Here is a 13,401-nt window from a genome sequence, read left to right on the forward strand (position 1 = left end):
AATTTCAATTTTTTAAAATACAATTTCCCACCTCACCATTGTTGTAAATTTCAAATATAAATTGCTGCTGCCTTTTTTTGTATTAAACTAAAATTAGAAACTCAGATTAAACTAAGATAGGAAGCACATAAAACCAAAATGCTGTGTTCAAAATAAACAAGTACTGTATGGCTGTTCATTGCTTTTCAGTGGGATGGGTAATTTTTTGAACATTGTATTGTATTTCATGAAAACAGTCACTTATTTTAAATTCTGAACAAAAGTCTCGCTATACGTCTGTTTAATTTAGGGGACAAAACTCTGTTTCTGTTTTAGGGACATGTACAATATAATTCTAGTTTCAAGTTTGACTGGTCAGAGGCCTTTGTTAAATGTCTTCTTCCTCTCTGTCTCCCTGGGTTTCCTTCCATCACCATCAAATGAAGGCAAATACAAGAAGAAAAAAACTTGTGCCACAGCCATATATAAATCTTATTAATTCCATATCGTTAGTTGTAAATTAAATATTAATCAAGTCTTTTGCTTTGGATTTCATTAATAGTATATTTCCAGTGTCCTCTCTTTCAGCGTTGCTCACTTCAGCCAGGACGAGCTGACCTCTACTCACAGTGGGAATACTGGCATTTGAACGTAGTACAATCGACAGCCTTTGAGAAAATGCCAAATTTGCATTCGTTTTGAGTATACCGGAGCCCTAAAAGCAAAGAGCTTTGGTGCTGGCTCAGGGACAGTCCGGCAGAGCAGTGGCCATAAATAGTGATGATAAACCACATCTGTGTGTAAATGAGCCAGCCAGAGACACCTGGGCTCATTTCCAAACAGCAGGTTTCACCTTTTCAGCAGTGTGTTTCTATAAGACATGTCGAGAGAAAACTTCCAAAACATTAAATGTTTAGAGCTGTACATACATTTTTCAGAGGACATTGTAAGGTGTGTCTCTTTCCTGGTGCCCTTCACAAAAGGCCTCGTGGGGGTTACTACATTACAAAGTCCATCCATTAACTCTCCATTACAAGTTCAAGTGGGAGGAATATGTGGCCTCATTGTCTGCTGGGATCAATAACAATGTTTTATAGCCGGTGCAATGTGACACTATTGATCTTGAGATCCATCGATGACCTTGATGTACAGTCAGTACACATAAATGACCTTGGTAGACAGGCCAAACATTGAACAAAGACTTAAGGTATGTAAATTAGCAGCGGTTTTATCAGAGCAATGAATGATCAAAAGGTTTATTGATGTAGGCTTTATGCTTTTCTCACAGTCAGGCTTCCATGACTGACCTGGACAGTTACCTGTCACAGTATGCGCCAATGGAAAATACGCTCGTCTTAAATGTTTAATAAAGTTTTGCCAACCCAAAGACACAAACTCTGATCAAAGCTAGACACATTACAGTGATGCATATTTTAGAACCAAACCATTAGTGGCAGAAACTGCAGTTATGTAGTAAATAGTGCTAAGAACCACACAGCAGCTTCACTAAAGGCCAGTCCATGGGTTCCACAGCGTGGTGCATTGACCGATGCTGACTTTGACACCTGGTTCCATTCTCACTACACTACTCTCGAATGCATCAGTCTGTTACCTCACAAGACTGCAGAAAAATTACGCATGGCTCCCACTAATGTATCCAAGACATTGACTGTAACTTTGCATTTTTTACAGGACATAGCAGCTAGTTAAATATTGGGTTGTTCCACTGTGTCGATTTCTATTCCTGAGTTGTGCTAAGTGCTGTGGGATAGCACTTAGCATAACTGGACTTTGTTACCTTCCCATTCTAAGGCAAATGTAGCATATAGAGGTGTTTGGGCACTTTTGATGAAAAGCATGTACAAATCAAAGAACCTCCAAAGTCTGGCAGCAACTCCTTCAATTGCACGTCTTTTAATGATGAATTAAAATGGTGTGGAAATCAGAGAAATTAAACTTACAATCTTGCTCTCTCAAACCAGGCATTTGTTTTGAACACCATTTGTTTCCCTCACATATAAGCAGTTTGTGCATACACAGTTTGCGCTGCACGTGGACCCCTACAGACATTGGTATGATGAAGTTTACAACACTTGAACCCCTGCGAAAGGAGGAATTTGCCTCAAGTAGAAAGAGACTAAATTTGCTGCAATATCATAATTTTTGTTATTGGATAAATTGTTTTTTTTTTTCTTTGTTTGTTTTTTGCTGAGTGAATCAATTAGCAGTTTTAAAATTTAAAAAAAAACTATAAAAAATGAAATCCTACAGTTTCCCAAACCTGCAGTAGCATCTTCAACTGGGCAACTTGCAGGAAATGTCCAAATACTACAGATGTTTGGCTTTATTTGGTTTGTAAAACATTACCTGATGGACTAATTGTTTCAGATGTAGTAAAAATACAGTTATTGCTTTTCTTTTTTCTTACAGCACCTGATACATATTTATAGATGACGATGTGATGTGCATGGCTCTAGTGCTTGTTTAATACTATGATTCAGTAGTGCCAAAGTCATAAAATTATCAAATCAGTGGTGGTTTTAATCGCATAGATCCATATCTGACTACCTGCCAGGTGGAAAATCCACACACACACACATCACATATCACATCTACTGTACCATTACATTTATGTTGGACTGTGGTTTTACTTTGCACCTCTACTTATGTACTTGCAATATGATGACTCCTGTGTCTGCATGCTGTAAAGTTAATGTACATGTTTGTCTCTGTTCTTCACATGTCTTTCTCTGTCTCCTTGAAGTTAATGCCCCCTACATTACTTTGATTCATAATATTGGATGACATTTCCTCTGGCCTTTGGCTAATGGGCTTTTGTAGATCTCTTGATTGGGACAGTAAGTGAAATACTTGTGCGTGCAAAGAGAAGCCAAGGTTACCCTTTGATGCTCTGTCTGATTTCAGAGGACAATATTTTTCTCTCCATTTATCTGGTCAAGACAATGTTCCTTTCAGATATGCATATAGTGTTCCAGGCTGCACTCGTAGCCACAAGCCTCCGTGATGTGTCCTCTGTGTCTGGGACATGAATCAGCTGCATTTTTGTGACAAAGCAGGGACAGTTCAATTATCTGTGTCTTTAGAGGTAAAATGATCTGAAATCTGATACGTTTGTGTTTCATTAAATGCCTTCCGAGAAATATTTCTCTCCAAGAGGTAAGATCTTCTGTCTTAAGTGGATTGGACCTGAGCTCCCCTTTGTTGTGTTGTTTCTGATCCTGCATTGTGGTCCCTTGGTTCTGCTTCACTGTCATTATTGCTGTTAATGTGCATGAGTCATTGCAGTGCTCTTAAGTTTTGTTTTCTGTATCATTCTGTGATCATCACACAGTGTTACAACAGAGCTTTACCATCTAGATCCCATCGGTTGCATTTCCATAAATGACCTTTGAAACTTGTGTGATGATGACGCATCAGTTTGTTTTGAGCAAAGCTGCAGAGTTATTGTACACAGGAAGAACATGACATTCAAAGTTTACTGAAAAGAGTACTCCACAAATGTTTGTGCTCCCTCGTGGCAGATGGATCATTCAAACTGACTATCTTGAATTTACTGCAGTTCACATCTTTGGAGTATAAATGCTGATCCAGTAGCACGCTGAAAGAAACTTCTGAAACACATCCAAAGTGTTTAGCTCAGTGGAGTACTCCTCTCTTTTCTAAATGGGTTTGTGCATCTCACTCTGAGAGAAAAATCCCATTTGTGTTATCTAATGCCGGAAAGGTCTGCAGCTTTGCAACATGTGCTGTTAAAAGCAGACATGTTCACATCTTTTCTTGCTGTGTACTCACTTCTCTGTTTTGCTTTCTCTCTCTCCACATATATTTTTGCACAGTTGATCAAAGTATGTTTGAGAACTCCATTGCCCAGCGGCAGAGTCCTCAGACCTCCAGGCCGGGTCAGCCATCGGCCCGACGCTCCACAGCATCAGCTAATTCCAACCTGGGGTCTGGCTGCGTCGACTCTCCATCCTCCGGAGGACAGCAAAGGCTGAAAAATGCCATTAACCTGGGCAAGGCAGTCGGGGCAAAGGTTAGTACAACATAAGCAGAAATGGAACATTGGGCTCTGCAGGTGCGACTCTGCACCCTGTATACCTTCACCTTTGAAATAAGCTGATATTGTATGACTTATTGCAGGTATTGTGGTCAAATGCAGGACTGGGTTCAAGTTTCATAACTTTGTTGTCTCATCAAATGAGCTGATAAAGGTTTGATTTTAAAAGTACTTTCTTTTTGTTGTCATTTTTTTCCCACTTTTCATCTGTTCTTTTTAGGTCAATGACTTGTTAAGAAGGAAAGAGCCCAGCCACCTCGGGGACATCGGGGTCACTGAGGTCAACAAGAATGTTGGTGCCGTGTGGAGCTGCATGGACCAACTCAACCAGACTGCTGCCAACAGGTATGCACACACAGTCAGGGTAAATTTATCCTAAATTTGATTATAATTGTAATTTTAATTCTGATCCTGAACTCATGATCATTAAAAATAACATAATTAGGAGACATGTATCTCAAAGATTTTAGGATGAATATGCAAAAAGCACATAACTTGCTGCACATTCACTTTAACAAAAGAGTCACTGAAAGACATTATCATAATTAACGTCAAAAATGTGTCTCTGCCTTTACTGAGAGAAGAAATCGTTGATCACTGTATATTAGACACTGTCAGAAAAGGTGAATAATTGAAGATCTTTCCTTTGAAATGTTTTAAATTAGTAATGATACATCAAAGGTGCCTGAGAGACATCTGAAATTGAAGAAGACAGATTTTCAATCTGAGGTTTTCAGTTTCTTACATGCCTTTTTATTGTCTGTTTATGATTTACAAACACACGCTCCTACATTACTGGTTGTTTGTGTGTATCTATATTTGAGGATTTGTTCCAGAAGCATTGATCTGTTGTCTCTCCACCTAAAGATCAGTCAAGCACAAGTATTTTTTCAGCAGCTCAGATCCCATTTGTCTTCATTTACTGGACCAAGAAAGGATTTAGTTTAGCTTAGCAATGATGATCTAAAGATTCTGCAGGACCACTGACTGGTTCAGACGACCGGAGCTGAGAGGGTGACTTAATAGCTGACTGATTCTCTATTGTTGAAATATGAATGCTTGAGATGACGTGTGCAGTGGTCTAGAGCCAAGAACATCCATCTGTTTTCTGCGATTGTTCCTCTGACAATGAAAAGAGCACGACCTCTTTATTAGTCATTCGTCGTCTGAGGTTTAATTTATTTCTGCATTTGTCCTGGTAATGATGTTCTTTATAGATACATCACCCTGCTGCATTTACAGAACAAACGGAAAAGGTAGCTAAGCTCCAAATACATACCTTTTACAACACAAAAAGTCTTTGTGCTTTTTATGTTCCCACACAACACAGTGTTGCTTACTGCTCTGTGCTCTGTGTGTCCCTGTCAGCTCTAGTGAAAGGTCGTGCAGCGGTAATAGTAAGTTCTTTCTCATCACAATGGGCAGTAGTTACCGTGATGATTTTCTGTCATTGTTGAAAACAGCTTGAGAAATTGGAATGTTTTTGTAAACACTTTGAATGCTCACAATGAGGAGCCATTAAAATGATGACCGGGAGTGAAAGTAGATTGAACTTCTTGCTGGTACTTTCCAGCCGCCATCCTCCGCCATCACTCAGCATGTTCTTATTAGTAGGCTAGTGCAGGTTTGTAGTCTGAGTCATCGTGCCAAATTTGATTCTTCTGTCAGTGGCACTGAAGCAGCATGAAATCCTTCGATGGCTATAACTCAGTAAAGTCTAATTCAGTTAAGATATTAAACAATTCATCATCTCATGATGCAACAAACAATCCCTGACAGAATTCTATTATGCTCCAAATACCATGGTGGCCATCATCCAATTAGTTGTCAACAAGATTTGACATGTTACATTAAGTGGAATTTGTCATTAATGGGCGCCGCTGCTGCTCGTGAACTATCTAATATTCTAACTAATCTTGCCAGTTTTTACTTACAGATTTGCCTACTGCGTATGTATTCTATACCATAGGCTTTATTTAGACTTTGCTTTCTTAGTTACTGTAAGTATTAAAGTTTCTGGTCATTGATTAAACCCCTAAAATCAAATGTCTGTGTATCAAAGTCACAAATTTAACAGTTTTTCAATGGAAATAATCTCTCCCTACCCAAAAATGTCTCGAAATTAGGACGCCAGAGATCTTTCTGCATGGAGTTTGCATGTTCTCCCTGTGCAGTGTGGGTTCTCTCTGGGTTCTCCGGCTTCCTCCCACAGTCCAAAAACATGTTGAGGTTAATTGGCGATTCTAAATTGTCCGTAGGTGTGAATGTGAGTGTGCTTGTCTGCCTGTCTCTAAGTGTAGCACTGTGATAAACTAGCGACCTGTCCAGGATGTCCCCTGCCTTCACCCTGAGTCAGCTGGGATGGGCTCCAGCCCCCCTGCAGCCCTAGTGAGGATTAAGTGGTGTATAGATAATGGATGGATGGATGTTGGAAACACCTGAAGATATCTGTATTTCAGTTTGCACTACATATTCTAAACGTCATTATGACTAGTCTGATTGTTGTGCATGATGTTATGTGGACTGTTGAATGCGCACGCTACAGACTACAATGTCGCTAATGGATGACGTCACATGGCCTGCGACATTTCTTATATGGGGCGCTTTTCAACTGTGTTAACAGAAGTAGTGGCAACTGCTGTGGTTGATAAGATAGTTAGAAAAGGCCGTGAAGTAAGAAATGCTCATCAGCAAGGAGTTTGTAAAGAACGAGAGCCTTGTTCAATAATTCACTTCAAGGCTGTCGTGACATGGTAGTAAAAGGCTGGTCATATGTGGTGTCAGTTGTAGTTCCATAATATGTTTTCACCACCTCTGTCTCCTACTCATTTTAGCTTCTGACGTAACTACAGATATTTCAAAAAAAAAAATTCAAAACTCTAATTTGGGACATCTGTAATTACATTCTGACTTGGCAGAATTACAGTTTGAGACATCTCCAACATCATTCTGACTAGTTCAAACCTAATTTAATATCTCCAGAAATGACAATCAAGATATCTTGAACTGAGGTTAACTAAAGATAACTTCAATCAGAATTATGACGGATCAGAATTAAAGTGCAGATATCTGAAACTGGAATTGCAATCAGTCATAATTTAGCTTCAGATATCCACAATTCACATCGCAGGTATCAGCAGCTGAATTGTACATATCTTTAATGAGAAAATCCAAACAATTGACGTGATGTCATTTGTCTTGGAAGAACTGAATTACTGGATTCTGTAGTGCGTCTCCAGTCTAGCTATTACACATTAAACCTGCTTGCTGTGGTGTTTCTGCTGGTCATTAGCATCTGTGAATATTCAGAAGTCACCTGTATTTTTTTCTCTAGAAATTACACTCTACTCTTTGCCATTTCCTTTATTTCCAAGAACACACAGACAGTAACAGAACATCTCTAAGATGTTTTTATTCTCCCTTCCCATGCTGATGATAGAAATTGGAAATGGAAGTTTAAGTCATAAAACCAGAACAACGGCAAAGATAGAATTCTATTACTCCTTCTCTCCCACACATCAGCAGACTCAAAGCAGCTCACCAAAGTTGCATCATATGGCTTCGAGACAAAATCAAGACACCTGCACTCCCTCTTTTCAATTTAGGAGATAATCATTGTCTAATGCTTCGGGAGATTTAAGCATGAAAAGTATGTCGAATGAACTAATAGCAGTTCCTATTTGCAAGAACAGACAACTATCACTGGGTTACTTTGATGCTGAAGAGATCTAAAATGTGTAATGATCGTTCTGCCGCCATGGAGAGTGTCTTTGTTAATGGATTTGAATCAGACGTGTGGACATCAGAGATAAATATTGAGTCAGAGCAAATCAAAAAACTACTTTTTCTGTGATGTCTTTGTGTTCAGTTTTGTGACTCAGAGTTGCTTCGACGAGCATTGTCACAGCCACCGCTGCTGCTCCACAGGTTGACAAATCAGCAGCCCCGACTACAAAAACCAACTTCTCCTTGTTTCAGAACACCTGCATGCCCCCGCTCCTTTCACCACAGTATCTTTGCCTTACATCTCTCCCACCACACAACCCCTCAGCAATTCTCCCTCAGTATGAAATTCTCTGATCTAATGAAACAACTAAACAATATCTGTGCCCGCCTCTAACAAAGCAGCAAACTCAAGTGTTACATTTCAGTTAGTTACTGGTCTTAGTGTAAAACCTGCTACCATCTGCTCGTACTAAAGGTCTTTGTGGTGCCATATGGCCTTAAATTCATTTACAGCTTTCTCTGACTGTCTTTTATAATGTTGCCTCTCCTTTTATCCTCATCGTCCTCACATCTGTTTACCTTCTTCTCTTTTTTTAGTCACATCTCCTCCTTTGACTCCTTCCCTCGGCTGGACCCTCCACCCCCATCAGGAAAGAAGCGCCTCCCTCGAGCGCTGAAGACGACCCAGGACATGATGATCTCCTCTGACCCCGTGGTCTCCTCCCCGGATGCTGCTGACTCTTCCTCCTTCCTCTCCTCCCCCGACAAGACGCCTCTCATCGCTAAGGAAGAGACGAGGAATGACGAGGAGCAGCAGCAGGGTGAAAAGGATGAAGAAAGGCCAACAGATGTCCCACAGTCACTGGGCCCAGCAGAGAAAAAAGAGGATTCAGAGTCAGCTGGGACAAACGGCAAGGTGGATACGGTGATCGGTGAAGAAGAGGATGATGCTGAGGATGGGAGCCCTGAAGGAGGTGTGGAGGAGCATCGACACCAGCTGCAGCTCTCTGTACCAGACCTCATCCACAAAGATCCCCCACTGGAGTCTAGAGCCAAAACCTGCGACATCTGGCAGAAGGCGCCGGGACCAGACTCCCGGCTGGCCTCCACTCCCTGCTCGGGTAAAACTGCCTGCCGCATCAGCCTGGGGGAGGAGGTCCTGCTGGGGAACGGCGCCCCCTGCAGTAAAGGCACCGGAGTGAGTGCCGAAGACGCAGAGCCTCATCCGGACCTGCTGTCTTTTGAGTAACGCACAAAGCTGGTGCCAAATACCACTTGAGTAAGAATAAAACAGCCTGGAACTTATTTCTATTCATATCTACCCCTGAAATGTCTGTGGATATAATTCAAACAGACTGCAATAAGTACTGCGGATCAAATATTCACTGCCACTTTTTAATGTGCAACTCCCCCCGCTCCAGGCTTCACTGTAGGAAAAGGGAACAAGTACTTCCAGGAACATGGACATGGGCCAGATCTGTTGCTTTTTAAGATTTTATAGCTTTTTAGATGAATAGGTTAGTTTAAAGGTCATGGTCGTAAAATCTGGCCTTCTAACAGGACTGATGTGAGGTCAGTCACACACTACAAGTATCTGCGTAATGAATGAAAGCAAATCTGAGCAGCATTAGACGATGGATGAGTCGTAACAGAAAAATGAGCTGAACTTTCAGGTTCGTTTTAGTCTAGTTTATGTTCAAGTTAAAATTGTAACAAAAAAAAAAAATCAAACTGTAAAAGATTCACTGTGTATTTCTTATGTTTCAGTTCTTTCAATTGATGTATAACATGTGATGTGCTTTAGAAACGTAATGACAACCTGATTATGTAACAATGAATGTAATTACTGTGATAAAATATCCTTTAAATGGGCTAAAAATGTCAAATCTGGTACAAAAATGAAAAAAAACTAAATGTTTCAGATGTTTTTTTCCCTGGAAGTATAAACAATGATTACTTCAAATCTTCATCAGTATTACGTTATTATATTAGCATATACCATGACATTTTTGGTCCATTTACAGGTTGCTTTGTTACATGCTTGTTATAAATCATACAAAAGCTGCTGCAATTAAGCCAATTAGAAACGGAAACTAATATAAGTTATAAAGAAATATCATTTACATTTAACATATTTAGATTAAGTGTTGCTGTAAGATTTTCATCTGTGTGATGGTATTTCCAGCAGGGAAATGTCTTGAAAGCTGATTGCATGCTCAGGAGGAGTCGAAGGAAGTGAGTGAGAAAGACTGAGCGAATGTGAAAGTGTTACGAGATGGAGAAATTTAGAAGAAAGTCACTTTTCAGTTCAGTCAGTATTAAATATCAAGGACTGGAAGCCCTTTGACTCTGAGCTTCCACCATAACAGATCATTTCTGACCCTTGTTTTGTCCAGTATAACTTGGAGCTGTCCTGCAGTGTAAGCTTGTTCCCTCCTACATCGGCCTCTGGCTCAGACTGTGACCCTGAAAATACCCCTTTTTAGATGTGGAAACCTCAGAAAGTTACAATAGTGATCAGTAACACAAATAATCATAACAATCTTTTCTTCTTTTTTTTTTTATCTGAGTTGCATTTATTTATATTTAATACAAAAAAATGCTAAACTTTTTTTTAGCTAGGTTCAGATTTTTTTGTCCTTCTGGGATTCCATAAACAGCATTTACAACCATTTTTGGGTTTTTTATGTTTCTAACCATATTGGGAACCAGAAGTCTTTGTTGTTGAACAGTTTCCACTGGCAGCAAAAGCAGACCAACATTTTGAATGTGAAGACATAAAATCCACATAAAAAGGCAGTTAAAAAAAATTTAATTCAAAATTAATTCATTAGTGGGTCTGGAACCAGGCCTTTAAAGTAAACATAAAGATAACGGATGAAAATGGCTTCAAGTTGTTGCCTGCTGACAAACATTATCTTTTTGCACTGGCTGAACTGAAAGTGAGGTCTGATAACCCCTAAACCCTGACAGAGAGTCAGGACAGACAGACAGATGGGTAGATGGGCAGCGTTTGGAGGGCGGGCTGCTGGAAAGTTGTTTTTGAGCTAAAGAGAGGCAAGATAATGAGCTGTCAACAAAGAGAGATGAGAGAGGTGGATTTTATTGGAGCAGATCATTAAGTGGCAGACCAAAGACAGAAATTAACTGCTCAGTCAGACAGGTTGTTTTTGTCGCTTTGTTTTTAGTGAGCTGTCTGAGTAAAAAGAGAAGCAATAATTCATACAGAAGAGATTTTCTCTTTGTTAATTTCACTTTATCTAACAATGCAAAATTGAAAACCAAAGTCAGAGCAGTTAACATATTTAAGTACAAATTGTGTCCTTGTTTAAAATCCTTAGATGTTTCTGACCCATGAGAGACTCAGGTGTGTTCAGCTGGTTAAAGGTGAGCTGACTTAAGATCTTCACCACATTAAAGTGTGTCAGTGTAGGAGGAACAGGTCCAAGTTGCCATAGTGATCTTAGCACAATCAAAGTGGAAAGCTGTTTTTTTAAGACATCATTGTCTAAGCATCTGCTCTGCAGATCTGTGCAGCTGGACTATGGCTGACTTTTGTGGAGAGCACAGACACAGATCCCAATCACACATCCTGAAAATAACCCATTTTTCCAAGAAGTCTCGAAGCGGCCTCTGTAAATGACCTGCTGTCCTTGCGGGGATTTGCTGACCTTAGAAAATAGCAAAACGTTCCCAGAAGACACAGGGACGGACTCAGAGGCAGCTGGAGCTGCGGTCAGGTCGTGCCCAGCAGAATGAGAGGAATGTGGAGCTGGACTCTGAGAGAAAGGAAGCTTTGTCTCCGTATGTCTCTCTCTGACTTTGTTTTACATATTACCATCAACTACCACACTACAAGCTGGAAAAACCTGCTGACATCTTCTAGTTTTAACTATTTCTAAGTGGCAGATGTTTTAGCATAATCCAGTAATTTGCGAGTCTATATAACACGACTATCACAATTTTAAGAAGTGGATGAACTGACTCTTTATGATTGACAGTTCAGGTTAGCAAAAAATAAATAAAAATTGTTAAGAGTTCATTCTCTTTATGTCCTTAAATCTAAAAAAAAAAAAAAAAGGGCTGTACCTTGTAGTCTGTCTGAGTATTTCATTGGAGACACAGAGGTTGTTTTGAGGTGATAAGCCAGTCGTCACTCAGCACAGAGATTATTACTACACACCTGGATGAACCAGGTATCAGAAGGTCTTGACCTGATCTAACAAAACCAAACACACACCATCAGACTGACAGCAGCTGCTTGGATTCAGTCAGGAGGTAAAAGCAATAAGACACCGAGACACTCCTCAGAGAATCTGAAATGCCTTGTTTCCTAGTTGAAATTTTGACTTTATAAACCACTAAAGTAGATTTTTTTTTTTTTTGTCTTTGTTGATGAAGGAACAGCTGTGTACATTTTCTGAAAATATTCTCTCTTTTTGCAGTACCTGTGAATATGCAAATTGGTTTTTGCTCTAACAAATGAAGGAAAGTCATTTATTTTGTTACCCAGAATCTAGTTATGGCAATCTGTTTTATTTAGCTGCCTCCGAATTTGATAAAAGAAAAAAATGATCTTGCTTTTTTTATTTTTTGTGTTGTTAAATCTTGTTTTGTTTCGTCTTTGTGAAGCTGGTCGACATGATTTCAGAAAATTGTGATGAATGAAGGAAGCTAAACGCTGCACATGAAGGCTTTGTGAAAACAAGTGACGGCTAAAGCAAACTGGGACTTTCTATTGATTATACTTCAACTGTTGCAAATTAAATGAATTCTATCATTTTTGTATGAAAGAAAAAAAATCTACATGTATCAGTGATTTTGCCTTTTATTTTCCTAATGTACCTTTTTTTTTTTAAAGTGGGGACGTAATAATTCCTGCTGTGACTGTAATCTTATAAAGACTTTCCAGACTTAGACTCAATCATGAGCATCTTGTTGTGTCTTGTGTGACTTTGTGTTTTCTCAGAGATTGATAGCGCTGCGTTTCTCTCTGTAGAACAAGCCTCTTTTCATTTGTTCTGGGAACGTCCTGTGTTTTATGTCTTTGCTTCGTCTCGTTCCTGCGATGATGACAGTCAGCCTCCCACTCAGCCCTGCCAGCGCCCTTCCTGTTGTTGATGGATTTGTCACTTGTAGCTCTTTTCTTGCTTCTAAATCTTCATTCGCTCTCCAACATAGATGGGCCATTGTGTGCCCTCTGTGTTTGATGGATCGTCCGTTTTTAGAGAACCAAACACAAAAACTTGGTGATGGCAGGGATTCAGGAGTTGAAGCTGTTCTGATGTTTAATTCATCTGTGTTTGTCCTAATTCATGGAAATCCTGGTCTTCCTCTTGGCGTCTCCATGTGTCGCCGGCCTCGTGTTCATTGCTCCGCTGAGATGAGTGAAAGCCGGTCAGGAGTACGACAGAAGAAGAATGAGGCGGTTTATTTACCCGTCAGTGGTTTAAACAACCAATCAGCAAAGACTCACAGGTCTGGTCACTGTTTAATAATTCAAACATGATGCATATATTGATTCTCTACAAAGGAATCTAGGCCTTCATGCATAATGAATTATCAAGTGTGTGATAGCTGGATGTAGTTTATGCAGCCCAGTTTGTTTAGTGCATATC

At 39.8% G+C, this 13,401-nt stretch overlaps 1 protein-coding gene across 1 annotated transcript in view; it reads left to right on the forward strand.

The window, feature by feature from the left end:
* The window catches only part of LOC103358909 (carboxyl-terminal PDZ ligand of neuronal nitric oxide synthase protein-like), a 212,305-nt gene extending 199,595 nt beyond the window's left edge, over nucleotides 1–12,710 (forward strand). Inside the window, exons 11-13 of the mRNA XM_008284060.1 lie at nucleotides 3,837–4,033; nucleotides 4,278–4,402; nucleotides 8,381–12,710. Of these exons, the coding sequence (XP_008282282.1) occupies nucleotides 3,837–4,033; nucleotides 4,278–4,402; nucleotides 8,381–9,032 (974 nt within the window). The 3' untranslated portion in view covers nucleotides 9,033–12,710. The remainder of the gene's footprint in view (nucleotides 1–3,836; nucleotides 4,034–4,277; nucleotides 4,403–8,380) is intronic.
* Nucleotides 12,711–13,401: the final 691 nt, after the last annotated feature.

This window comes from Stegastes partitus, unplaced genomic scaffold, assembly GCF_000690725.1.
Source record: "Stegastes partitus isolate 25-593 unplaced genomic scaffold, Stegastes_partitus-1.0.2 Scaffold342, whole genome shotgun sequence".
Classification (NCBI taxonomy): Eukaryota; Metazoa; Chordata; class Actinopteri; family Pomacentridae; genus Stegastes; species Stegastes partitus.